The sequence below is a fragment of the Octodon degus genome, unplaced genomic scaffold (assembly GCF_000260255.1).
Source record: "Octodon degus isolate 3935 unplaced genomic scaffold, OctDeg1.0 scaffold00020, whole genome shotgun sequence".
In the NCBI taxonomy this organism is placed as follows: domain Eukaryota; kingdom Metazoa; phylum Chordata; class Mammalia; order Rodentia; family Octodontidae; genus Octodon; species Octodon degus.
This window is the reverse complement of record NW_004524596.1, coordinates 11,852,516-11,878,427: the sequence shown is the minus strand read 5'-3', so window position 1 is coordinate 11,878,427 and position 25,912 is coordinate 11,852,516. Positions and strand designations below refer to the sequence as shown.

Genomic DNA, 25,912 nt, shown 5'->3' with positions numbered 1-25,912 from the left:
CCAAAAAAAAAAAAAAAAAAAAAAAAGAAGAAGAAGAAAAAGAAAAAAGAAAACTGGCTTTCCACATATTGAAGGTTAAAACTAGACCCGTATCCTTCACCACACATTAAACTAAAATGGATCAAAAATCTAAATATTAAAACAGAAACACTAAATCTACTAAAAGACAGCATGGGTAGACCTCTAAAGACATAGGTGTAGGCAAACAAAGACTTTATGAACAAATAAATCACACAGAAACTATCACAAAGAATCAACAACTGGGATCTCATCTTATTGTAGAGCTTCTGCAGAGGGAAGGGAAAAAAAATCACTAACCCTAGGGAGGCTAGTATCCTGGATGATATAAAGGGGAAATGAAAAAGGACAAATCTCCTTGTGTTTCTCCAGAGGAGGTGGCTCAGTCTTCACCTTCACCTTGGATGTCATCTCCTGACTCACAGAGCAGACATATTGGCTTCCTGTAATGGACTTGCACAAGTCACTGCAGTGAGCTCCAGACCTTGTACTGAATCCTGTAGTCTCCAGTGTACAGGGAGACCCTCGGCATTCTTCTTCATGTGACTCTGGGTGGCCACTGTAAACCAATCTTACAAAATCTTATATATTTGCATATCTTGTGTAATATGTTTCTTTAGTGAACACTCACTGGTACATATGCTTTAAGGTTATCTCAGGAATCAGCAATACACTATCCACCTAAGGTTCACATAGTAGAACTACAAATTGGATTCAAAAACAACCAGGGCAGGGCTGGTGAGATGGCTCAGTGGTCTAAAGCACCTACTTACAACAAGCTTAGCAAAGCACAGGGACCTCGGTTCAATCCCCCAGCACCACATGCCAGCCAGCCCGCCCCCTGGTGGGCTGAGCTGGCCACACACACACACACACACACACACACAAATAAACACACACACACACACACACACAAATAAATAAATAAATAAATAAAAAAACAAAGACAAAAACAACCAGGGCAGAATCTTGTGTGATGAAAACCACCTGGCACCTTGCCTGCACAGGATCTTGAAGGCTAGAAAGGCACTCAGGTCACTGTTCTAATTAATGGCACACCTGGGATCATCCACATCATGTTGATTTTGCAGGCATGGATAATATAAAAAGAAATGGCACATGGAGGATTCAACTGAGATTGCAAAGGAAAGCCTTTGAGACCAAGCTGAAAGCAGTGGCATGGTGAAACTCCCTACAAGCAACAGCCCAATGAAGCAATGTGCTAAACCGTGAGAATGAATCCTAGGTTGCAATGAAAACATCAAGAAGAAAGAGAAGACCACAGAACATCAGGAACACAGAACACCAGCCAGGGCACACTGCAAGGCAGTGTGCAAGCCCAAGACAAAAATGTGGCCATGGGATTGCAACCAGCAAGCCGCTGGAGTAGGGCTGCCCAAGCCACTTGGACCCCACAAAGCAACATCATGTGAGGTCTCTGCAACCACAGTGAATACCAGACAGAGGAGCATCCAAACTGGACGCTTGCTCTACTGAACTTAAGTCTTGCTTTTTCATCTGATTCTTTCTTCCCTCCAATTAGAAATAAGAATAGTTGTGCTAGGCTATTTTATATTGGAAGTATGCAACTTACTAACCTTATGCAGGCAGCCAGGTGTGGTAGGACAAGCCTATAAAGCTAACACTTAGGAGTCTGAGGATGGAGGATGGTTACAATTTCAAGGCCAACCTGGGATACATATGGAGATGATCTCAAAAAATACATAAAATAAAAAAATTCCAAAACAACTTTCATTTACAGGGGCTCACAACTAGTACGCCTTTTGTCTCTGAGAAGACTCTGGGGCTCCTGGAATGGAATTAATGCATTCTGCTCTTTGAAATGAACATGACTATTTTAGGGCCACAGAATGTGCCAGTGTGACATTACTGGGAGATGGTGGAAACCTGATAAGTAGATAAACTGATTGATTGATTACATGATTTTTACAAACTTACATGAGAACTTCTATACAATAAAGTTCTAAAAGCAGAATTACAGAGTCAAAAATACATACACATTACAATTTGATTTTTCTTTTTTAATGTATTTAGTGCCGGGTCTCACTACACAGATTGGACTCGTAGTGATCCTCCTGTTTTCAGCCTCCCAACCCCTGGGAATTACAGGCGCGCACCACCACGCCCAGTCTCAGTTGTAGCTCAGTGCACCCTGGGGATGAGGCCATATGTCGCCAGGAATCAAACCCCAGTCCCTGTGCCAATTTGATTTTTCTGATTATATAAATGCTCTAAAAAATACAAAAGAGGGCCAGGGAGATGGCTCAGTAGAATAAGCACTTCCCTGGCAAGCACAGGGCCTGAGTTCAATCCCTGGTTCTGCTAAAAAAAAAAAAAAAAAAATCACAATCCATTTCATTTTTAAAAAATTTTCAAAGAAAAGCAAGTTCCTTTTGGGGCTGGCGAGATGGCTCAGTGGTCTAAAGCACCTACTTAGAACAAGCCTAGCAAAGTACAGGGACCGCGGTTCAATCCCCAGCACCACATGCCAGCCAGCCCCGCCCCCTGGTGGGCTGAGCTGGCCACACACACACACACACACATAAACTAAAAAAAAAAAAATACAAAAGAGCATCAAGATCATCTATGTCTCTACCACCAGCAATCATGTGTGAACACAGGAACAATGGCATTCCCTCCTCTATTGCTCTTGGCGGGACAACAATTCCACACCCCCCTTTCTTATGTTTGCTGCAAAGTGTGCATAAACTGACCTAGTGTGATGACAAGAAGCATACAAAGGAGATTTTCCAATCCTCTGCCTAGTGTTCCAGGTAAAAGTTTAATCCTCAACTGATGTCATTCTCTTCAGAGTCCAGAGCAGCCTAACTTCCACATAGTCAATCTTCAGTTTTCACTCTAAGAAAGTTAGCTTGTGCAGTGACAGTATCGGAGCCAATAAGGTTTACCTGTGGCACAATTACTGCTAACTGAAAACTTCCTAATGATTAAATGAAGTTTAGTTCTCATTTTTTCCAAGATAAGTTAGGTAAGTTTTGTCCTGCTTAAATATATTCTTTCACAGAGACATCTGCCAAAATCAGTCAACGTTTTTAATACTTTTATCATTCTCCAATGGAGAAACAAAATGTTTTTGTTAACTAGTCCCAGAAATAAGTCAAAAACAAAGATGCATGTTGCTGTGGCAAATTATCCACTCTAGTGCAAGTAAGCCAGCATGGTGGGCATCTCCTCTGCAGGAAGATGATTAAATGAAGCTTTACAATTTTTTTTTTTTTTTTTTTTAGGAACCAGGGATTGAACTAAGACCCTTGCACTTGCCAGGGAAGCGCTCATTCTACTGAGCCATCTCCCCGGCCCCAAGCTTTACAATTTTATACAACAGCTACAAGGTACAGTGACAATTTCAAAGCCTTGTCTAATATCTTTCATTGGCCAATAAAAGTGATTATCACTTTTATTATTTATCCAATGCCACAGAAAGAATTTTTCTCTAGCCACAATTAATACTCAGATATGGAAAAGAGATCCTGATCCCTCAGGTGCGATGAGCCGGCCACTAAGACCAGGTGTGCTGGCGCGCATTTGTAATCCCAGCACTTGGGAGGCTAAAACAGGAAGATCGCTGTAAGTCAAGCTGCATCATGAGGAGAGAGGGGAGGGGAGGGGGAGGAGAGGGGGAAAGGGGAGTGGGAGGAAAAGAAAGTAAAGGAATGTATTTAAAAAGTATTAGCCATACACACAAAGACTACACACAGGAACATACTGGTAACAAAAAGCCTTACAGTGCCTTATAATGTATGCAGCACATAACCTGTTAGATGACCTAGGGCACTCTATGGGCATAAAACATGCTTCCTCTGTCCACCAAAAGCACACTAAAGAGACTCTCACTGCTAAAACTCCGTCGCACAAACAAGAGGTCGCTCACCAGGTCACCAGGCCAGCCATGTTCATCCTCTGTCACAGTGGGATGAGAAGAACAGGCCGCTTCTTGCCTACAGGGAAGCCTGGGCACTCAGGAAGCACTGTAATTCAGACTACAAAGGCACTCCAGAACACCTCAGTCAGGTTTGCAAAGTTCCACATAGGACCAAGGGAATTCTGAGCACTCAACAAATTCTGAGTCCTCAAGAAAGAAATCACCCTTCTTGGCTGCCAAAGAACAATGGGGCTTCAGCAATTTTCTCCTCTTAAAGCAGAAACAGGGCACAACTTCCACATTAGCAAAATGTCACAGTCACTGCCATGTGCACTTGTTCCCGTCAGCACAAGGGCTGGTTGGCGGCGATCTATGCCAAGGCCAGAGGCTGCGCTAACCCCACTGAGCTATCTGGCAATGAGGCACAGACAAGAACGCGTGGCTCTGCTCCACTCCCTTCTCAACTGGGAAAAAAGACAAAAGGAAAAAAGCCCCAAATGTCTGTCCCTTCATCATAATTCAAATGAATTACAAGTGAAACACTTGCTACACTTGAGCTGACAAGCTGAGGTCCTTCTCTTGGGTATCCATTACCCATTCAGTGAGCTCCCACCAGAATATACAGTGGCTGTTCAGCGTGGCTAAGGGATCATGCGTCATAGGTAAGTTCTAAGTACCACAACGAAGTACCCTGATAACTGCATTTCAATACATTCTCAGTCCTCATGGAAGATAAAATAACACTAGTTTTTCTATTCCAAACAATCTGTTAAAGGAAACCAACATGACTTATAAACAGATTCCAAGCTATCAGAGGTTAAATTAAAAATAATACTTGTGTTTTTTGGATCCATTCTTTAAACCATTTGTCAGATTCATGTGTTGGCAAGATTCTTAAAAATGACCACATAAATTCAAGCTTATAATGAATCTTTTTTTTTTTTTTTTTTTGCAGAACTGAGAATTGAACTCAGACCTTGTGCTTGCCAGGAAAGTGCTTATTCTACTGAGCCATCTCCCCAGCCCCTATAATGAATCTCTATATTCCAGTTTATTCTACTGTTCACTATCAAAGATCAATTTATTTCTGAAAAGATTTGAAGAAATACACCTGAGGGAGGGAGGGAGGGAGAGAGGGAGGGAAGAGGAGGAGGAAGAGAAAAAGGAGATTGAGATGGAGGAAGAGAAGAGAACGAGAAAGTGGAGGAGGAGGGAAGAGGAGGGAGGAAGAGGAGAACGAGAAGAGGGGGTGGGGGGGGCGAGAAGATTGAGATCCAATCCTAGCGCTGGGAACTAAGAGGTTGGGCAGTTATTGAAGTGGCTGATTCATTATATTTCTGTTTATAAATAGTTTGTTTTTGTAATTTTTTTGTTTTTGAGACAGGACCTCACTATGTATTCCAGGATGACCCCAAACTCACTACGTAGCCCAGGCTAGCTCAAACTCCTGGCTGTCCTGCCTGAGCCCCCTGAGAGCTGCAATTATACAGGTATATGTACCAACACGCCTGGTGTATAACAGATTTTATCACCATCATGACCAGTAAGGAACTAGAGGAAATAGATCATGAAATATAATATAGACAGAATTTCCTTAATTGGACTGATACATTGCACCCTATCCCACTACCACCACCCTGGACTCACGCAGGTCACCCCAGCCCCAGGCTCACCTGCTCCCCCTGACATGTGTCCCACATTCTCCTGAAAGATAAAGAGACAAATGCCAGCCTCTCTAAAGCTCTCCTGACGGAACAGTCAGAACTATGAGTTTCAACGTAGTTACACCTCTGAAGGGTACCTATTACAAGCTGCACTGAAACAGTTCAGCTCCATCTGAGATTAAATTCTATCACCCCCAGCAGACTGTAAAAGACAATCACCATTCCAGCACAATCCTCAAAACTACACATGAAGGACTTGGTTTCCATCACTTTCGCATCCTACCAACGCAAGAGGGCATTAACTATACACATAAGCAATAAATACAAAGTTTTCATTCCAGACAGCCTCCACAGAAAACAGAAAGGCACATATCCTACAAGGCCAGACCCTGGGTTCTAGCCTTTGGATTCTAATGACAATATAATTGGCTAGGAATCTGGAAGTGACCATACTTCCCAACTTGTCCTGCAAGATGCTAACAAGATACTCCAATACACTGCAATACAAAGCAAAGGTCTAGGAGGATCACCACAAGTCTGACCTACGTAGTGAGACCCTGCACACCCTGTAGACTGGTTCTAAATTCATTTTAAAAAACAAAGTCTAAAGGGACCATAGCACAGTAGAACTTCTGAAGGGCTTTAATAGGCTAACACACAATGTAAATTTCAATTATGAAACTTTTAGTTAGGGCATGTCTGGTGGCCAGTGAATGTAATACCAGCTCAGGGCTGAGGCAGCAGAATCAGGAGTTCAAGACCCAAGAGCCCCAGGCCATCCTAGATGATAGCAGATAGGCCCTGTCTCAAAACACCAAAAAAAAAAAAAAAAAAAAACCCTTTAGTAAAGTAAATTGAACAAGATCCTGAGGAGAGTTAGGAATACTTTCACAAATATCTTTGTCTTTGATCACAATGATATTAGGTAAATCAGAGTAATACCTAAAAACTATTTACCTGATATGTGTTGCAGGTAGAGATTCATACTGCCGTGACAAAAACAGCTCCCGATGTTTCAACTGATGTTTCTGTTTATCAGTCAAGTCGATCTCAACTGTTGTTTCAGATTCTTCCTCAATTTCCTCTATATAAATAAAATCCAAATAATCCATTATTACAAAGCACACTATTTCTCTGAATACTAAACCAACATTTCATTTTCTTCAAACTAAGCAATTTTAAATTTATACACTGTCACTTCAATTACAAGCATAGAATTAAATTCTTTGGGCTTAAAAAAAAACCTCCAATTTAAAACTGGCAAGCAGGAGCTGGTCCTTCTGCCACAGCAACCACTGAAGAACAGTAGCCATGGCCCTCCGCAATCCCATGGCTGTGGGCCTCACCACGGGCCACAAGGTGACTAAGGATGTGAGCAAACCGAGGCACAGCCGCTCTCGCGGAAGCCTCACCAAACACACCAAACTCATGCAGGACAGTGATCTGGGAGGTGAATGGCTTTACCTATGAGCGGTGGGTGCACCATGGAGCTGCTCAAGGTCTCCAAGGACAAGCATGCCCTCAAGCTCATCAAGAAAAGGGTGGGGACGCACATCCCCACCAAGAGGAAGCATGAGGAGCCGAGCAACGTGCTGGCCGCCACGAGGAAGGCAGCTGCCAAGAAGGACGGAGCCCCTCTGGAATAAAACTTCGCAGAATTTTTTTTTTTTTTTTTTTTTCTGGGATTGAACTCAGACCCTTGCACTTGCCAAGCAAGCACTTATTCTACTGAGCTATCTCCCCAGCCCATGCCAAAAAAATTTTTAAAATAAAAACTGGCAAGCGGGCTGGGGCATATGTTGTCAGTGGTGGAATGTGTTACTGACACATGTAAGACCCTAGGGTTTGATCTCCAGCACCACACACGCAGAATTATTGAATTAAAGGAACACATACAGTACATTCATAATCTCTTCTTCCAATAAAACCACACCAAAGTGGCAGTGAAAGTGAGTTAATATTTCAGTGACAGTAAAAAATACAGCAGAAAAAATTTCAATGCAATAATTTGGAAAATGAAAAGCAGGCCACGGTGGAGATACACACCTATAATCCCAGCAGTCCAGAAGGCTCTGGAAAGAGCATCAGGAGTCTGGGTTCTAAACCAGTCTGGGCTCTTGGTGAGACACTAGCTCCAAATAAAAACAACCAGAAATGTAGCTCAATGCAAAAAAGGTCCTGAGTTCAACGCTCAGTACAGAAACAAAAAGTAAGCAGATGAGCAAATATTTAAAATCTTGGCAGATAGGGAGATGCCACTGAGAGGGAAGGCAAAAACCTGGATTTAGCCCTGGAACACACATACTAGGAAAATGACAAATGAGCTGAGATACTTGGAAAGGGTCAAGAGCCTATGCAGTACACAAAGACTGAACCCTAGAATGCTATCTTTAGAAAGGAAAGAACCAGGGACGGTGAGACAGCTCAGCAGTCTAAAGTGCCTGCTAAGTAAGCTTAGGCAAGTGCACAGGGACAGTGGTTTGATCCCCAGCACTACATGCCACACCAGTCCCATCCCCAGAGTAGGCTAAGCCACACACACACATACACACACACACACACACACACACACACACACACACACACGAACCAGAAAACAAGAAACAACATAAAAGTTTCAAACTTTTTAGCACAAATAACAAACTAATAGAAGGGATGAAAGGTAATGCTAAAGAAATCTCCCAGAAACTAGAACACAAGGACATGAAGGGTTATTTTTTCTTTTTTCTTTTTGCCAAAACTGAAGGCAGGCCCTTGCGCTTGCCAGGCAAACACTTATTCTACATGTCCGTGGTCCCTTAATGTCTTTTTTTAAGACAGGGTATCACTATGCAGTCCAGACTAGCCTTGAGCTCACTTTGTAGTTCACACTGGTCTTTTTTATTTTTTGCAGTACCAGGGATTGAACTCAGGAACTTGCGCTTGCCAGGAAAGTGCTTATTCTACTGAGCTATCTCCCCGGCCCTTCACACTGGTCTTGACTTGCAACAATCCTCCTGCCTCAGCCTCCCAAGTGTTGGGATTACAGACATGCAGCAAAACGAAAGGTTGAAAACAATGATTTAAAAAAAAAAAAAAAAAAAAAAAAAAAAAAAGGCTGGGAAGATAGCTCAGTAGAATAAGCACTAATTCAATCCTCAGTACTGGAAAAAAAAAAAAAAAAAAAAAAAAAATCAACAGGTAACACACAAGACCAGGGGCCGGGGAGATGGCTCAGTGGAATAAGCACTTCCCTGGCAAGTGCTAAGGCCTGAGTTCAATCCCCGGTTCTACCAAAAAAAAAAAAAAAAAAAAAAAAGGCCAGCCTGAACTGTACAGGGCTAGAAGACAACTGAACAAGAAGTGATTCAAAAAGATTTCCCCTTTCAAAATGGGATTAGTCTCCAGCATTTACTTCACACACTTATTTTTTTTCTTTTCTTTTTTTTTCAAAACCAGGGATTGAACTCAGGCTCTTGAGCTTCCTAGGCAAGCACTTATTCTACTGAGCCATCTCCCCAGCCCCCACACACTTAATTTTTAATAACAGGTAATACAACAACATCATAAAAGTTTATATAGGGGGCCAGGGAGATAGCTCAGTAGAATAAGTGCTTGTCTGGCAAGTGGAAGGGCCTGATTCAATCCCTGGTTCCACAAAAAATACAAAAGTTTATAAAAGGAAAAAAAGGTCACATACAGCCAGGTGTGGTGGTGCCTGTAATCCCCACACTCGGAGGCTGAAAGCAGGACTGCTGTGAGTTTGAGGTCAGCCTGGGCTCATAGGCAAATTCAAGGCCATCCTGAACTAAATTACAAAACCCTGTCTCAAAAAAAAAAAACCCGGGGGCTGGTGAGATGGCTCAGTGCTAAAGCACCTACTTAGAACAAGCTTAACAAAGCACAGAGACCGCGGTTCAATCCCCAGCACCACATGCCAGCCAGCCCGCCCCCTGGTGGGCTGAGCTGGCTACACACACACACACACACACACACACACACACAAATAATAATAATAATAAAAATTTTTAAAAAATTTTTTTAAAAACCATCAGGGGAGATGGCTCAGTGGAATAAGCGCTTCCCTGGCAAGCGCAGGGGCCTGAGTTCAATCCCCGGTTCCGCAAAAAAAAAAAAACACCATGGGGTCACATACAAACCAAGCTGGAGCCAAAATGAAACCACCTGTGAGCAGCAACACTGAAGGCTAACCAAGCAAAGCTCGACACTCGCAAGAGAGCCGACACTCAGCCTTGAATCATCACCTACCAACCCTGAGAGAGAATGCAGCAACAGCAACCTTTCATTCATGAAGTGCCGAACTGATTCTGCTCAGCAAACAAAACAGTTTCACTAAAAAATACTGAAATTCTCTGCCTTTGGGAACCAAGTCTGGGAAGGAAGGGATATAAAGATAGGAGACAAAGTGTTACAATCTTTTTTTTTTTTTTTTTTTGCGGAACCGGGGATTGAACTCAGGCCCTTGCGCTTGCCAGGGAAGCACTTATTCCACTGAGCCATCTCCCCAGCCCTTTCATCTTACTTTTTTAACATTATATTCAATAATTTCTTTAAACAAAGAAATGACCAAATGACAATTACAGATATAATACCAACTAATTTGAGCTGCAGAATTTGGAAAAACAGAACACCTCCACAGTTCACAGGTCCTTGGAGTTCTACACAGAGCCAACTACATGGAATGAGAATAGCCAGAGTGCTGAGGACCCAGGTAAGTGGCTTGCAAGTGGGATACGGCTGGCTGGGTCTTCGCAGCACATGCAGAACCCAAGGGCAGACGCTTGGAGCACCCAGACATGCTTGGGAGGCATTTGTTTTCAGATGCCAATGGCTGCCACACACCGACAACAACATATTTCTGTGCCTTCCCCACCGCCCCTTTTTTTTTGTATTTTAGGGAAAGGTCTACAGAGTGTTCAGGGTCTCACTACCAGATCAGACTTGTAGTGATCTGCCTGTTTACAGCCTCCCATGAGCTGGGATTACAGGCACGCGCCACCACACCCAGCCTCAATGGCAGCCCAGTCTCAATCGCTGTCTCTGCGCACCCTGGGGACAGGGCCAACACAGCAGACCGGGGGACTGAACCCCTGGCCCCTGTGCCTGCTTGCAGGCGCTTTAATCCACTGAGCTATGTGGCCGGCCCCTACCTCACAATTCTTATTTCAGGACCCAAGAGCACAAAAGGAATTTTATCAAATACAGCCACCTAGCTGTAGGTATTCTTTTTTAATTACATGAGGATAAGTAATACATGGGCCACCATCAGAAATCTCCTAATTTTAAACTCTAATGAAACCTGAAAAACTGATTTAAAGAATTATCTAGATCAAGAAAAAAGAATAATGCAATTTAAGAGCTTTGACCTGAGCATGGTGGTACCTAAGTCACACCAATCAGAGGCTGAGCCAGGAGGATCACTGTAAATTCAGGGCCAAACTAAACAACACCTCAAAAAGTAAACAACAAAAAATCTTTGCATGTTCTTTTAATGAACTACTCGGAGAAGCACAACACTAAAGGGCCATTTACTTCCAGGTCTAATAACATTTCACCAGTGGAGATCAAACAAATTATGGGTGCTTTGGCACTACTGGCACCAGCAAATATCACATAAAAATTACACTATTTGCCTAATTAGAATTTGACAAATTGCTCTTCTGAAAGACACAACTACCCTTCAAAGCTAGGACGGGAACAAAACTACAGTGACAGTAGCAAATCACACATGGTGGAGCACACCTGTAATCCCAGCCCTTGGGAGGATGAAGCAGGAGGATCACTATGAGTTTTTGAGACCTGCCTGGGCTACTTAGTGAGTTCAAGGCCAGCCTGTACTACCCAGCCAGACCTTGTCTCAAACAATAAACACTTTTCTTTTTCTTTTTTTTTTATAGCAGGGATAGAACTCAGGACCTTGCACTTGCCAGGCAGGCGCCTCTGCCACTGAGCTATGCCCCTACCACCGCTGGCCCTGGACAAAGAAAATTCTGATTTTACTCTATTTTTTTGGTTGAATTGTTTTTTAGGGGAGGTTTATTTGTTGTTTTTGGTGCTGAGCATGAAACCCAGGGCTTCTAGCTTGCTAAGCAAGTATTCTACCACTGAGCCAAATCTCCAGCCCCTGGACAAAGAAAATTCTAAAAAATTATGTACACTAAGCTGGGGATGTGGCTCTGTAGGTGATGCTTGCCTAGCATGGGCAAGGCTTTGGTTCCATCCTCAGCACTGGGTAATTACATTTGCTGCCTTATTAAAGTTTAAAAAGCAAAAGTCAAGACAGTAATAGAAGACATTAAATTCCAAATTATTTACTGTATTTTCTTTTCAGCTGGAAAAGTTTCCATACTGTTTAGTGCTAATAAGGTGCTGGGGGCAGGGAGAAAAGAAAGCACATTATTAGGCTGCCCAAAAGTACTGTTTGAAGTTCTCAAGAGCAATGGAGGGTGCTACCCTTTGATCCTCGGTTCCCTGTATGTATCACATAATGAGATGAGGGACCTAACAAGCAAAGCATCCACACATTCTGAAGTCTTAGGCTTCCGGATGACCAAGCAGCCAAGGCCCCCCAAGGCTCTGCGAGGGGAGCTACACGTGGAGGAGGAGGAGGGCAGGCTGAGGCAGGAAGCAGAACTGGAGGAGAGGGGCCTGCAGCTGCATCTAGACAGCCTCCTCACCCAGCTCTGAGACCTGAGATCAGTCTATGCAGTGAGTTTCAGCCAGGGACTCAAGCAAAGTGTTACAGACAGGCATGTGACACAGAGGCAACTGTTAAATACTTGAGCTAGAGGGGACAGCGCACGGAAGGAGGCAGCACTGATTCTAGGAACCTAAGCAGAAACTCCGTATTTTTCCAGGCAGGTCTGAATCACACTTCCTACATGTCAGTTCTGAGGACTCAGGGAAGCAGCAGCCAAGAGCAGCCTTCCACTGATTACTCTCAACACCCTGATTTCTTTCAAGATGCTGACATAAGTCATGCAGAAAGGTAGGTGATTAAATTTTTTTCCTATATTGCACTCAAAAATCACTTACATGTTTGGAAGTATTATCATATGCAAAACAGCTCAGAATTCACGTAACTTTGTGTCTGCCCAGTAAGAAAAACATTCATCAAAAACGGAGTCATCTGAGGGCCGAGAAGCAGTTTGGCAGCGCAAGTACCTGCCTAACAAGTTGCACAATCCCGAATCTGATTCCTAGTAACCCCCCAAAAAAGTAATTTGAATATAACTAAAAGGATTCTGACAAGTCAGAGAACTATATAAATGAAAAGAAACAATTTGGCAACTAAAAAGAAAATGAGGGGCCGGGGAGATGGCTCAGTGGAATAAGCGCTTCCCTGGCAAGCACAGGGCCTGAGTTCAATCCCTGGTTCCGCAAAAAAAAGAGAGAGAGAGAGAGAGAGAAAAGAAAACAATCAATACAAAAAAAAGATCAATATATAAAAGTCAATTATATTTCTATTACTAACAAAAAATAAAAAACTGAAATTGTAAGCCAGGCATAGTGGTGCATGCCTGTAATCCCAGGATTTGGGAGGCTGAGGCAGAACAATTGCCGAGTTCAAACCCAGCCCAGTCCACATAGATGAACTGAAAGCCAACTTAAATTACAGACCAAGATCCTGTCTTACAAGCAAATACCTGAAACAATGCCACTCATTATATCACCAAAAAGAATAAAACAGAAATACATATTAAAAAAGACAAAACTTAAAATTTATCTGTTACAAACAGCAAGCCACTCCTGAGGGAAACTGAAAGCCAGGCATGGTGGAGCACAACTGTAATCACAGTACTTGGGAGGCTGAGGCAGGAGATCCCCATGCATTCAGATCCACCCTTGGCTACATAATGACTTCAAGGTCACCTTGAACTACAAAGTAAAACCCTCCTGTCTCAAAAAAAGGAATTAAAGATCTATGATAGGGGCTGGTGAGATGGCTCAGTGGTCTAAAGCACCTACTTAGAACAAGCTAAGCTAAGCAAAGCACAGGGACCGTGGTTCAATCCCCAGCACCACATGCCAGCCAGCCCCGCCCCCTGGTGGGCTGAGCTGGCCACACACACACACACACACACAAAAAATAAATTAGTTCCTCTTCCTGTAAGCGGCCTTAGGTGACCTGTGAAAATGGTTCGCTACTCTCTTGACCCAGAAAACCCCACAAAATCATGCAAATCAAGAGGCTCAAATCTTCGCGTTCACTTTAAGAACACGCGTGAAACTGCCCAGGCCATCAAGGGTATGCATATCCGAAAGGCCACCAAGTATCTCAAGGATGTCACATTAAAGAAGCAATGTGTACCATTCCGGCGTTACAATGGTGGAGTTGGTAGGTGTGCCCAGGCCAAACAGTGGGGCTGGACACAGGGTCGGTGGCCCAAAAAGAGTGCTGAATTTTTGCTGCACATGCTTAAAAATGCAGAGAGTAATGCTGAACTTAAGGGTTTAGATGTAGATTCTCTGGTTATTGAACATATCCAGGTGAACAAAGCACCCAAGATGCGCCGCCGTACTTATAGAGCTCATGGCCGGATTAATCCATATATGAGCTCCCCCTGCCATATTGAGATGATCCTTACTGAAAAGGAACAAATTGTTCCCAAACCAGAAGAGGAAGTTGCACAGAAGAAAAAGATATCCCAGAAGAAACTGAAGAAACAAAAACTTATGGCACGGGAATAAATTAAGCATAAAATAAATGCAAATAAAATTAAAAAATAAATAAATAAATAAATTAAAAAAAAATTTGTAAAAAAAAAGATCTATGATAATCAAGTTCAAACTCTGGAAGAGTTCATCAAAATGGCTAAAACTAAGGGCTGTGGATGTAGATTAATGGTAGAATACTTTCCCAGCACATGAAGGGCCCAAAGTTCAACACTAGCACTTCATAAATCAATCTGTAAAAAATCTTATCTTTACCACCCTAAGCTAGGCAATGCCTTCTTAGCTAGAATTCCCCAAAACATAATAAGCTACTAAAGAAAACTCAGATAAATGGAATTTAATATTAAAATGTATATGCTTTAAAAGGCACTATTAAGTCTGGGTGTGGTGGAGCACACTTGTAATCCCAGCACTGAGGAGGCCAAGGCAGGAGGATCCCGATGAGCTCCAGACCAGCCCGGGCGACACAAAGTGAGTTCAAGGCCAGCCTGAACTACATAGTGAAATCCCATCTCAAAAACGTAAAAGAAAAGGAAGACATTAAATAAAAAAAAATAATAATAATAATAAAATAAAATAAATTAAATTAAAAAAAAAGAAAAAGAAAAGGAAGACAGACTGACCGACCACTATCAAGAAAGCAAAGAAAACAAAAGGACCCAGCAACAAGGAACCTCAGTTAGCATCACACAGCCGGTCTGCACCATCACATTCATACTCCATATATGTGTGCTCACTGGGACCTAGTCCAGTGCAGGCAGACCTTCCTCCTGGGAAATGGCTGCAGAGAAAGGGGCCTAACCTCTACCAGCCTCACTCAAGAGAAGTGAGGCCCTACCTAAGTCACTGATAACCTGCTTCTAGGTCAGGGTTTTCTATGTAGTACAGGAGGCTCCCTTGCTGGTATCTACTCATCAGCCCTCCATAAAGGCTTATTCATTTAAAAACAAAAGCAAAGGAATGCACCACAGTATAGGAGAGATTTGTGCAAATTGTGTCACTGGATAAAGGTCTAGGATACAGAATATAAACGACAAATTGGCGGGGTGATCACGCACTTCTATGGTCCCAGTACTACGAAGGCTGAAGCAGGATCGTCAAGAGTTCAAGACAAACCTGCCCTACATAGTGAGATCCTGTCTTAAAAGAACCAAAGAAAGAGCTGGGGATATAGCACAGCGGCATAAGCGCCTGCCTGGCAAGCACAAGATCCAGAGTTTGATTCCCAGTACCACAAAAAAAAAAATAATAATAATAACTGAGTGATTAGTATTAATAAAAGACAACCCAATTAAAGGATTTGAAGGGACAATTTTCAAAAACATATATGTATAACCAATAAATTGAGAATATTCAGGATCAAACAGAAAATGCAAATCAAAGCCACAATGAGATTACACTCATAAATTGCTTACAATATAACGAAAAAGGCTCTGGGGGCAGACCAAGCAGCATGGGAGCCGGGCAAAAACCTCAGCAGATTAAAGCACTGGCAAGCAGGTACAGGGGCCAGCCATGCCCCGCCCCCAGGGCACACTGAGAAGGCATTTAAGACTGGGTGGGGTGGGACACACCTGTAATCCAACTCTTGGGAGGCTGTAAACAGGGGATCACTACTAGTTCCATCTAGGGAGAACCTGAACACCCTGCAGACCCCTAAAATAAAATAAAATAAAAAATGCTCTATGATAAATTTGATTATGTGTATCTCAAATTTACCAATAAAATCTAATTAAGGGGCTGAGGAGATGGCTCAGTAGAATAACCGCTTGCCTGGGAAGCACAAGGGCTTGAGTTCAATCCTGGGTTCTGCCAAAAAGAAAATAAAAGAATGTGCTTTGATTGTAGTGTGAACACCATAGAGTGTACTGTCAAAAACCTAGATAGGGCTGGTGAGATGGCTCAGTGGTCTAAAGCACCTACTTAGAACAAGCTTGGCAAAGCAAAGGGACCGCGGTTCGATCCCCCAGCACCACATGCCAGCCAGCCCTGCCCCCTGGTGGGCTGAGCTGGCCACACACACACACACACACACACACACACACACACATAAATAAATAAAATTTAAAAAAAAAACAAAAACCTAGATAGTCTACATACCCAGACTATACACAGCAGCCTATGGCTTGCAGGCTACAGGCCTGCATGCATGTCACTCAATACTGTAAGTAATTCTAACACAGTATCTGTAAACAGACAAGCTAAATATTTAGGAAGAGGGATTTTTCAGCTCTGTTATAATCATACAGGACACCACCTTGAACCAATGCAGCTGGCTCTCCCTAAAATGTCCGTAAGTTGTTTGTGACTCTACTTCACACCAACTACAGTGGCCACAGTCAGGACACACACACACACACACACACACACACACACACAGAGAGAGAGAGAGAGAGAGCGAGAGAGAGAGAGAGAGAGAGAGAGAGAGAGAGAGAGAGAGAGAGAGGCCAGCTCAGACCACCAGGGGGCGGGGCTGACATGTGGTGCTGGGGGATTGAACCATGGTCTCTGTGCTTTGTTAAGGTTGTTCTAAGTAGGTGCTTTAGACCACTGAGCCATCTCACCAGCCCAGGACAGTTTCCTAATATCAAAATACAACAAAGGGGCCGGCCAAATAGCTCAGCAGATTAAAAGTGCCTGCAAGTAGGCATAGGGACTGGAGGTTCGCAGGGACCGGGGTTTGATCCCCAAACCTGCCTTGCTGGCCCCGCCCCCAGGGCTCACTGAGATGGCAACTGAACTGGGCATGGTGATACGCGCCTGTAATCCCAGCTCTTGGGAGGCTGTAAACGGATGGATTACTACTAGTCCACTAGCAGTGAGATCCTGAACACCCTGTAGACCCTTCCCTAAAATACAATCAATCAATCAATCAATGCAACAAGAATGATCCTTTTTATATAAAACATCCCAACTAACCAAATGCAAAGACAGAAAGCAGATCAGTGATAGCCACCGGAAGGGGAAATGGGAAATGCTAGTGGACACAGCTCTTTCTTTTTTTTTTTTTTTTTGCAGAACCAGGGATTGAACTCAGACCCTTGCGCTTACCAGGGAAGCACTTATTCTACTGAGCCATCTCCCCAGCCCCCAACAGCTCCTTTCATAGGCAAGAAAAAATGCCCTAGAATTAGAAGTTATATAAATTTATGAATATACTAAAAACCACTGAAGTATACATGTTTTTATACGGGTAAACTATGTATGAATTATGTCAGTTTTTTTAAAAAAGTTAAATGCACCCCAAAAAGGCAAACAACAGTTACGTGCTCTACCACTGAACTACACCTCCAGCCCACTCATTCATTTTTAGCTACTGAGCATTTTTCTCTGTTAAGTGTCCTTTGTAATTTAAATTTCAGTTTGGAGGGATGAACATCTTGCTAGCTTGTTCACACTGGCTTCAAACTCACAGTTCTGCTGTGTAGTTGTGAGATTACAGCTACTTGGGAGGCTGAGGAAAAAATACTGCAAAATTCAAGGACAGCCAAGATAACGTAGGGAGATCCTGTCTCCAAAAAAAATTCGTCACTTTTTGTAAACAAAAACACACATCCAGTCTCCTCTATTCCAACCAAGGATACTCAGGTTTAAAAGCTTCGGCAGGGGCCGGGGAGATGGCTCAGTGGCATAAGTGCTTCCCTGGCAAGCGCAAGGGCCTGAGTTCAATCCCCAGTTCCGCCAAAAAAAATAGATAAACAAATAAAAACTTAGGCAGTCATGCAAGTTCATCCCAAATTAAGAATTCCTAACACTAATTTTTGTGTAACACTAATTTTAACACACTTATAAGAGCTTTCAAGCAGTTTTCATTTTTTTTTTTTTGGGGGGGGGGGAGATACCAGGAATCAAACTCAGGACCTTGTGCTTGCTAGCCAGGGGCTGTACTGCTGGGCTATATCCCCAGCCCTGTTCTCAATTTTTTTTAATTCAAGGATCCACATTTACTTAAGTCATACAGAGAACCTCAAAGAGCTTTTGTTTTCAGGGTTTATTTAAGACAGGGTCTCACTGGGGCTGGTGAGATGGCTCAGTGATCTAAAGCACCTACTTAGAACAAGCTTAGCTAAAGCACAGGGAGCACAGTTCAATCCCCCAGCACCACATGCCAGCCAGCCCCGCCCCCTGGTGAGCTGAGCTAGCCACACACACACACACACACACACACACACACAAATAAAAAAAATTTAAAAAGACAGGGTCTCATTATGTAGTTCAGGCTAGCCTTGAACTCACTATGTGCCACCATAGCTTGTCAAAAAGAACAATTTTTTTTTTTTTTTTTTTTTTTTTGGTGGAGCCAGGGCTTGAATCAGGCCCTTACACTTGCCAGGGAAGCACTTACTCCACTTAGCTATCTCCCTGGCCCCCCACTTTTTTTTTGAAACAAGATCTCTCTATGTAGTTCAGGCTGACCTCAAACTTACGGTAATCTTCCTGCCTCAGGTACCCAAATGCTGGGGTTATAGGCATGTGCCACCACACCCAGGGAAAAAAATTAAAACACAAGAAATCACAGCACACATTCCATTAACTAGAAAAGTGACAATGTCATCATACGCATGGGATCTCTGGAAAACTGGGCAAGAGAACTGGCAAAATAATTCACTGCCAGCTTGGCAAAGCATGATCAAAATCATTTTGATTTCATAGGGCCCCGAAGAGGGAATTTAGGAGGAACCCATCTATGCAAAAGAAAACTTTCCTGAAAGGTTAACATGAAAGGAAAAAAAAAAAAAAAAAAAAAAAAAACTAGCTAGAGCTAGAGGGTTTTTTTTTCTCCTAACTTTAAGAAATCTTAGGGATTTTATCCTCCCATGAGATACAATGACTCATCAGTTCTATAGCAAGTAAAGATTCCATCAGAATTTTAGCTATTTCTGCTTTCTGTTTATTCAAAGAACACTGCATCTGGCAAGGCTGCCCAATTTTATGATAAATTCAGAGTCCATCTGGAATTGTGTAGTCTTAACATGTCACCATGCAACTTTCCATTTGTTATCAACTATAAAACCTAAAAAAAAAAAAAACCTATAAAACCTAAGAAACAAAATAATTAGAAGTAATTAAATTGGAGAGCCAAGGAGATAGATAGCTTAGCGGGCTAAGCACCTGCCTGGCAAGCACAAGGTCGAGTTCAATCCCCGGTACCGCAAAAAAAAAAAAAAAAAAAGTAGCAAATAAATTACCCAGCACCACCAGAGCACCATCCTCTTTAACTTATTGCCAATAGAGCAGCCAGACCTCCTACAGTACAACAAAATTTCTTCTGCATTTCGCTACAAAGCCTTAAACCTACAGGTGTGGTACTGCATGTGGGGGGTGGCGCTGAGGCAGGAAAACTGGGCTATATAGTAAGTTCATGGTCACCTTACACTACAGAGCAGGTATCCAAACACACACAAAAAAATACTTTTAATTAAAAATCTCAATAGGTTCCAAACACTATTCAGATAAAAACTAAACTTTAATGGTTATGAACGCCTCAGGGATCTGTCCTGTCACAATACATATATAGAGCCTTGGCCTACCCTCTATCTGATCCTCAATAAGAAACAAAAACCACCTACTGATGTGCCTACCATTGCTTTCTGAAGAGATTTTAAGGAACCAAAGAAGTCCTGCCCAATTAAGATCACAGCAGTTCACCCTGGATTCTATGGAATACATACATACTATGACATGAGGCAGGATGCATAAGTCTATAATCCCAGCACTGAAGAGGTTGAGCCAGGAGGATCTCTGAGAGTTCGAGACCAGCCTGGGGGCTACCAAAGTGAGCACAAAGCCAGCCTGAACTGCATAGTGAGACACTCAAAACAGAAAGAAAAAAAGCAAAACTAGGGGCCAGGGAGATGGCTCAGTGGAGTAAGTGCTTCCCTGGTAAGCGCAAGGGCCTGAGTTCAATCTCTGGTTCCACAAAAAGAAAAATAAAGAAAGAAAGCAAAACTAAGGATTTCTGGAGAGCTCTTTGGGAATATGCATCAAAAAATTTGCCAGGTAGGGCCCGGGCAGATAGCTCAGTAGAATAAGCGTTTGCCTGGCAAATGCAGGATCCTGAGTTCAATTCCTGGTACTGTAAGAAATTGCTGTGTATAAAGACCCAACAAAGGAACCAACCATATTATACCTCAATGACAAAAATATTATATAAAAACAAGAAATATAGTATTTTGTTATTTCTCAGATATCTTCTGAACACCTTCAACCAGGTTGAAATTAACGACTATCAAGAAATAGAGCTTCAGGGGCCAAGGAGATGGCTCAGTAGAATAAGCGCCCTGGCAAGCACAAGGGCCTGAGTTCAATCCGTTTCCAAAAAAAGAAAAGAATAGAGCTTCACCTATATGAATTATTCTTCAATGTAAGCCAGGCACAGTGGCACATGCCTGTAATTCAAGGCCTCTAAGAGGCTGAAGCAGGCGATTCAAAAATTCAAGCACAGTCTGGGCAATTTAAGAGACTCAGCAAGACCCTTTCTCGGACGAGATCAGGTGTGTTTAGGGTGGTTTGGGCATAGACAAGATCCTTTTTCAAAGTAGAAAATAAAAAGGACCAGGGAAGCAATTAATCCCCTAGAATTACTGTGGGAGTAGGGGCAGAATATAACCAAGATTGAATAACCAGCTTTTATTTTTTATGTATTGGGTACAGGGTCTCACTAATGTCACTTATAGTGATCCTCCTGTTTTCAGCCTCCCCAGCGCTGGGATTATAAGCATGCACCACCATGTCCAGTCTCAGTGGCCGGTTCAGCAAGACTGAGGGCAGAGCCAGTGCAGCAGTGTGCTGGGTATTGAACCCCGGTCCTTGTGTTTGCCTAAGCAGGCACTTAGTCTGCTGAGCTATCTCGCTGGCCCCATACCATACCTTTCTACTGTAAATTTGTACTTCAGGATAATAGTAGGTGGCTGTGTGTTTCAGTAGCTGCACCCAGGGGATACAGGAAGCAATCTTCCTGTTTACCCAGTGTGTTTACCCAGGTGTAGCTATCCATATAGCTGTGTGGTAAAATATGTTGAATGGTATGTTGAATGTCATGATGTATGCATGTGTGCAAGTGTCAAACCAGGATTTTGAGGGCCAGGGATATAGCTCAGTGGCTTGATCACCTGCCTGGAAAGCACAAGGGCCTGAGTTCAATCCCCAGTTCCGCCAAGAAAAAAAAAAAAAAAAAAAGCAGGATTTTGAGCCATGTAAGGCTCTATCTTGCAGGCTTTGTATATGTTTACCTGGGCATCACAGGAGGTAAAATATACCCCCACTCCTCTTGTTTTGTAAACTTGTATTTTACTATACAGCTATATGGATAGCTACACCTGGTGAAAGCAAAAACCCCTGTATGCACCCACTCACTTGGCAGATCAACGGCAAGGCAAGTGTACATGAGCTCCAAAGGAGCAACAGGTGAGTTTCACCCATGAGACGTTCATGGCTAAATTTCTGCGCATTTAGGATTTTAAAAAAGGTTTCTTTTGCTGGGGAGCTAGCTCAGTGGCTTAACCTCCTGCCTGTCAAGCATAAAATTCCTGAGTTCGATCCCTGGTACCAAAATAAAAAGGTTTGATTATTGTGACAAAAGTAGCCTAATTCAGTACAACAGCACATGAAAATCCAAATTTGCAAGTTTTGGAGGCCAAAGTGAATCATCAGATCATGCACAGATAATGGAGATGACAATGACGCTGAGCGGTCCCAATTTTTTTAGACAAGATCGCACTATGCAGTTCAGACTGGCCTTGTGCTCACTTTTATAGCCCCCAACTGTTCTCAAACTCAGAGATCATCCTGGCTCAAGCTCCCAAGTGCTGGGGTTACAGGTATGACCCACCATGCCTTGTTCCCAGGCTGCACGGTCAGTGCCCACTCCCAGGGCCAAGATGGTGTGCCCAAGGATTCTGGGCCGAGACAGCACACTGCATGTGGGACCAGGGATCAAACGCGGGTCCTTGTGCTGGCCCAGTAGATGCTTACGTCTCTGAGATATCCCTCTGGCCCCTCTGACTGATCCTGAGAGCCGAAGTTCCCATGACAGTGGAGCAAGAGTCAACCAATACAGACACAGGGAATGCAAACACAAAGAACACAGAGACATGAGTACATATGTGACTACTAAAAATGGTACAAAATGGTTACACATGTTAGAACCAGGTCTGAAAATATAGTGAGGATCTTGGCAGGGGTAAAACCTACTGGATGGAATGCCAGCACTGTTCAAATGCTGGAAATTGTTTTAACAGACAAAATGCTACAAAATGTTATTAAATACACAACTACTTGAAATACCAGTAAAATGTCCCACATACAATAGTGATACTCAAAACGTACTATGACACTTCATTAGCAGAACTAAAAGCATTCATAGGTATGTTGTTCTTAGCAAGGTTTTCCACTGGTAATCACAGGAATGGAAAACACTTAGGGAAAAGTGATGTGTGGGAGCTTGAGGTCTACAGAATGACACTAAGGAGATTTGCTTTCTTTCAAAATTGGCTGAGCAGGGCCGGCAAGATAGCTCAGCAGACTAAACCTCCTCCTTAGGCAAAGTTAGCCAAGTACAGGGACTGAGGCTCAATCCTGGGCACCACATGCCATGCCAGTCCTGTCCTGGTGGGCTGAGCTGGCCACTGAGTCCGGGCATGGTGGTGCACGCCTGTAATCCCAGTGCTGGGGAGGCTGAAAGAAGGATCACAAGTTGGAGCTTTGCAGCGAGACCCTATGACAACCAAACACATTAAAAAAAAAAAAAAAATTGGCTGAGCTTTGGCATGGTGATGCACACCTGTAATCCCCGCACACAAGAGGCTGAGGCAGGAGGATCCTTGTAAATTCGAGGCCAGCATGGGTTACAAAGCAAGCTTAAGGCCAACCTGAACTACATAGTGAGAGGGAGACTGTCTCAAAAAATAAATAAAAGGAGGGGGCCCGCCCATTAGCTCAGTTGTTTAAGTGCTACTTAAGAAAGCAGTGAGGGGGCTGGCAAGATGGCTCAGTGGTCTAAAGCACCTACTTGGAACAAGCTTGGCACAGGGACCATGGTTCGATCCCCCAGCACCACATGCCAGCCAGCCCCGCCCCCTGGTGGGCTGAGCTGGCCACACACACACACACACACACACACAAAATAAATAAATAAATAAAAGAAATAAAAGACTGGCAAGCGCAAGGGCCTGAGTTCAATCCCTGGTTCTGCAAAACAAAAACAAACAAAAGAAACATATTCTGGCTACTATCCACTAGAGTTTGAGAGATTTGTGTGTAACTGTCATTTATATACCATCTGAATGACATACCATCTGAATACATGACTACTGAGAACATTTTAAAGCATCTCACAGTCACTGCAGCTTCACATAGTATATTCCCAAAACTTTATTGCCCTTATAGCTGCAAAGACTTACTACGTTTTCAATTTAGAATTTATCCTGAAACTCTGCCATCAGGTCCTCATTCCTATGGTAATAAACCAAATGATGCTGTGAACAGACTTGTTGCTTTCATCTCCCAAGCTACTCAGAATGTAACACTCAACAATTGCTCTACCAGCTTCCAACTGATGTTAAAGCTGCTAACAGTACAAGCTGACCATGGCAGGAATGGTACACAGTAACAAAGCAGAAACTCCAAATGAAATCTTGCAATTTCAAAACACAGAATGCTATAGTATAATCTTTTTTTTTTCTTTCTTTCTTTTGCAGAACCGGAGATTGAACTCAGGCCCTTGCGCTTGCCAGGCAAGTATTTATTCTACTGAGCTATCTCCCCGGCCCCCAATATTTTATGTTACAAAGAACCTCGTGACAGGGACCGGAGAGATAGCTCAGTAGAATAAGCGCTTCCCTGGCAAGCACAAGGGCCTGGGTTCAATGCCGGGTAACGCAAAAAAAAAAAAAAAACTTGTGACAAAACAAGACCCACAAGATGTCTAGTATGCCTTACAGAAAGACCAGGAAAGCAAAGCACATGCACTGTCAATGTAAGTCATGTGTGTGTTTGGCACATTCTGTTGTCATGTGTGAAGACTGCCTTAGGTGTGACAGCCGAACTTTATTTATTTATTTATTTTTTTTAGGTACTGGGAATTGAATTCAGGACCCTGTGCTTGCTAGGCAAGCACTTGTTCTACTGCACTATCTCCCCAGCCCCTAAACATTATTTTTGGTGTAGTGTTCTATTGGTATTTTAACTGTAGCTCATATAGAAATTACTTTTTAGATTTTATAAATCAAAGTCACCGAAAAAAAAAATTTTAATTTAGTTCAGGTTCTACAAGGTCTCACTACACAGACAGGACTTGTAGTGATCCTACTGTTTTGAACCTCCCAAGCCCTGGGATTACAGGTGCCCAACACCATGCCTATTCTCAATCACCATCTCACAGCCCAGCACACCAGGGATTAAACCCAGTTGCCACCCCACTAAATAAATGTTTAAATAAATTTCTAAACATTTATTTAGTGGGGAGCGGCAGCTCAGCCCACCACGGGGCGGGGCTGGCTGGCATGTGGTGCCAGGGAATCGAACCACAGTCCCTCTGCTTTGCCAAGCTTGTTCCAAGTTGGTGCTTTAGACCACTGAGCCATCTCTCCAGCCCCTTAAGGCAGGTACTTTAATCCACTGAACTATCTGGTCAGCCCTTGAAAATTTTGATTATTTTTATAAACAATGAATACTAAAATTTCAAAAAATTTTTTGACATTGTTTCTAAGTACTCATTGTTTAAAATTCAAAATTAACAACTCATCTATAGAAATACTGTGAATAACAACTGTGTATTATACACTCACAATAATGTACCTTTATGATAAAATTGTTATGTCCTGTTAAAGGTAAGAAAAATAGAACAGGCTCTGCAGAGACTTTCAGTCAAGTAAAAGTAGGATAACAAGCTTAACTTATAGCATGAGAACAGGCCACACTTGCAAGGAAGAACACTGTGGTAAAAACTCAGTGTGATCTGTCCTTTTTGGTATCACCTCTCTCCTTTGAGGTTTGTGGAAATTAACCTGTTACTAACAAGAAAGTGCTGACATCAGGCAAGCTTAACTTATAGCATGAGAACAGGCCACACTTGCAAGGAAGAACACTGTGGTAAAAACTCAGTGTGATCTGTCCTTTTTGGTATCACCTCTCTCCTTTGAGGTTTGTGGAAATTAACCTGTTACTAACAAGAAAGTGCTGACATCAGGCCGACCTCGGGTCTAGGCCATGCACCTGAAAACCTGCTAACGGTGTGCGAAAAATACAAGTGCAGGCTGCGGGACCTGTTCTGCAGCATGTTCTGATGGCTTGGGCTTCGCACAGCACATATGCCACCCCAGCCGCTGTGCCACACCCACATCTGTCTCATATTCCCTTGAGACACAAATCCAAACAATTCTTCATAGGGTGCTGAAGGAGGTGGGGTCTCTTCTACAGCTTTTTTTAGACTGGAAGAGGCTACAAACCCTGCATATTTTTTTTAAGATGAGTCACATATTTTAATAAAAGAATATATGCTAAAGATAATACTAGAAAATTTTTCTTTCCTTGAATTTTAAATCCCAAGGGCTCATTCATTCACTTCATTATTCACTCACTTGATTTTTTTTTTAATTTTATGTGTGTGTGTGTGTGTGTGTGTGTGCGTGTGTGTGCCCAGCTCAGCCCA

General features: G+C 42.8%; 1 protein-coding gene across 1 annotated transcript in view; it reads right to left on the bottom strand.

The window, feature by feature from the left end:
- The window catches only part of Mta3 (metastasis associated 1 family member 3), a 158,792-nt gene that overhangs the window by 107,398 nt on the left and 25,482 nt on the right, over positions 1 to 25,912 (bottom strand). Inside the window, 1 exon segment of the mRNA XM_023711233.1 lies at positions 6,544 to 6,670. Coding sequence (XP_023567001.1) covers positions 6,544 to 6,670 — 127 coding nt within the window.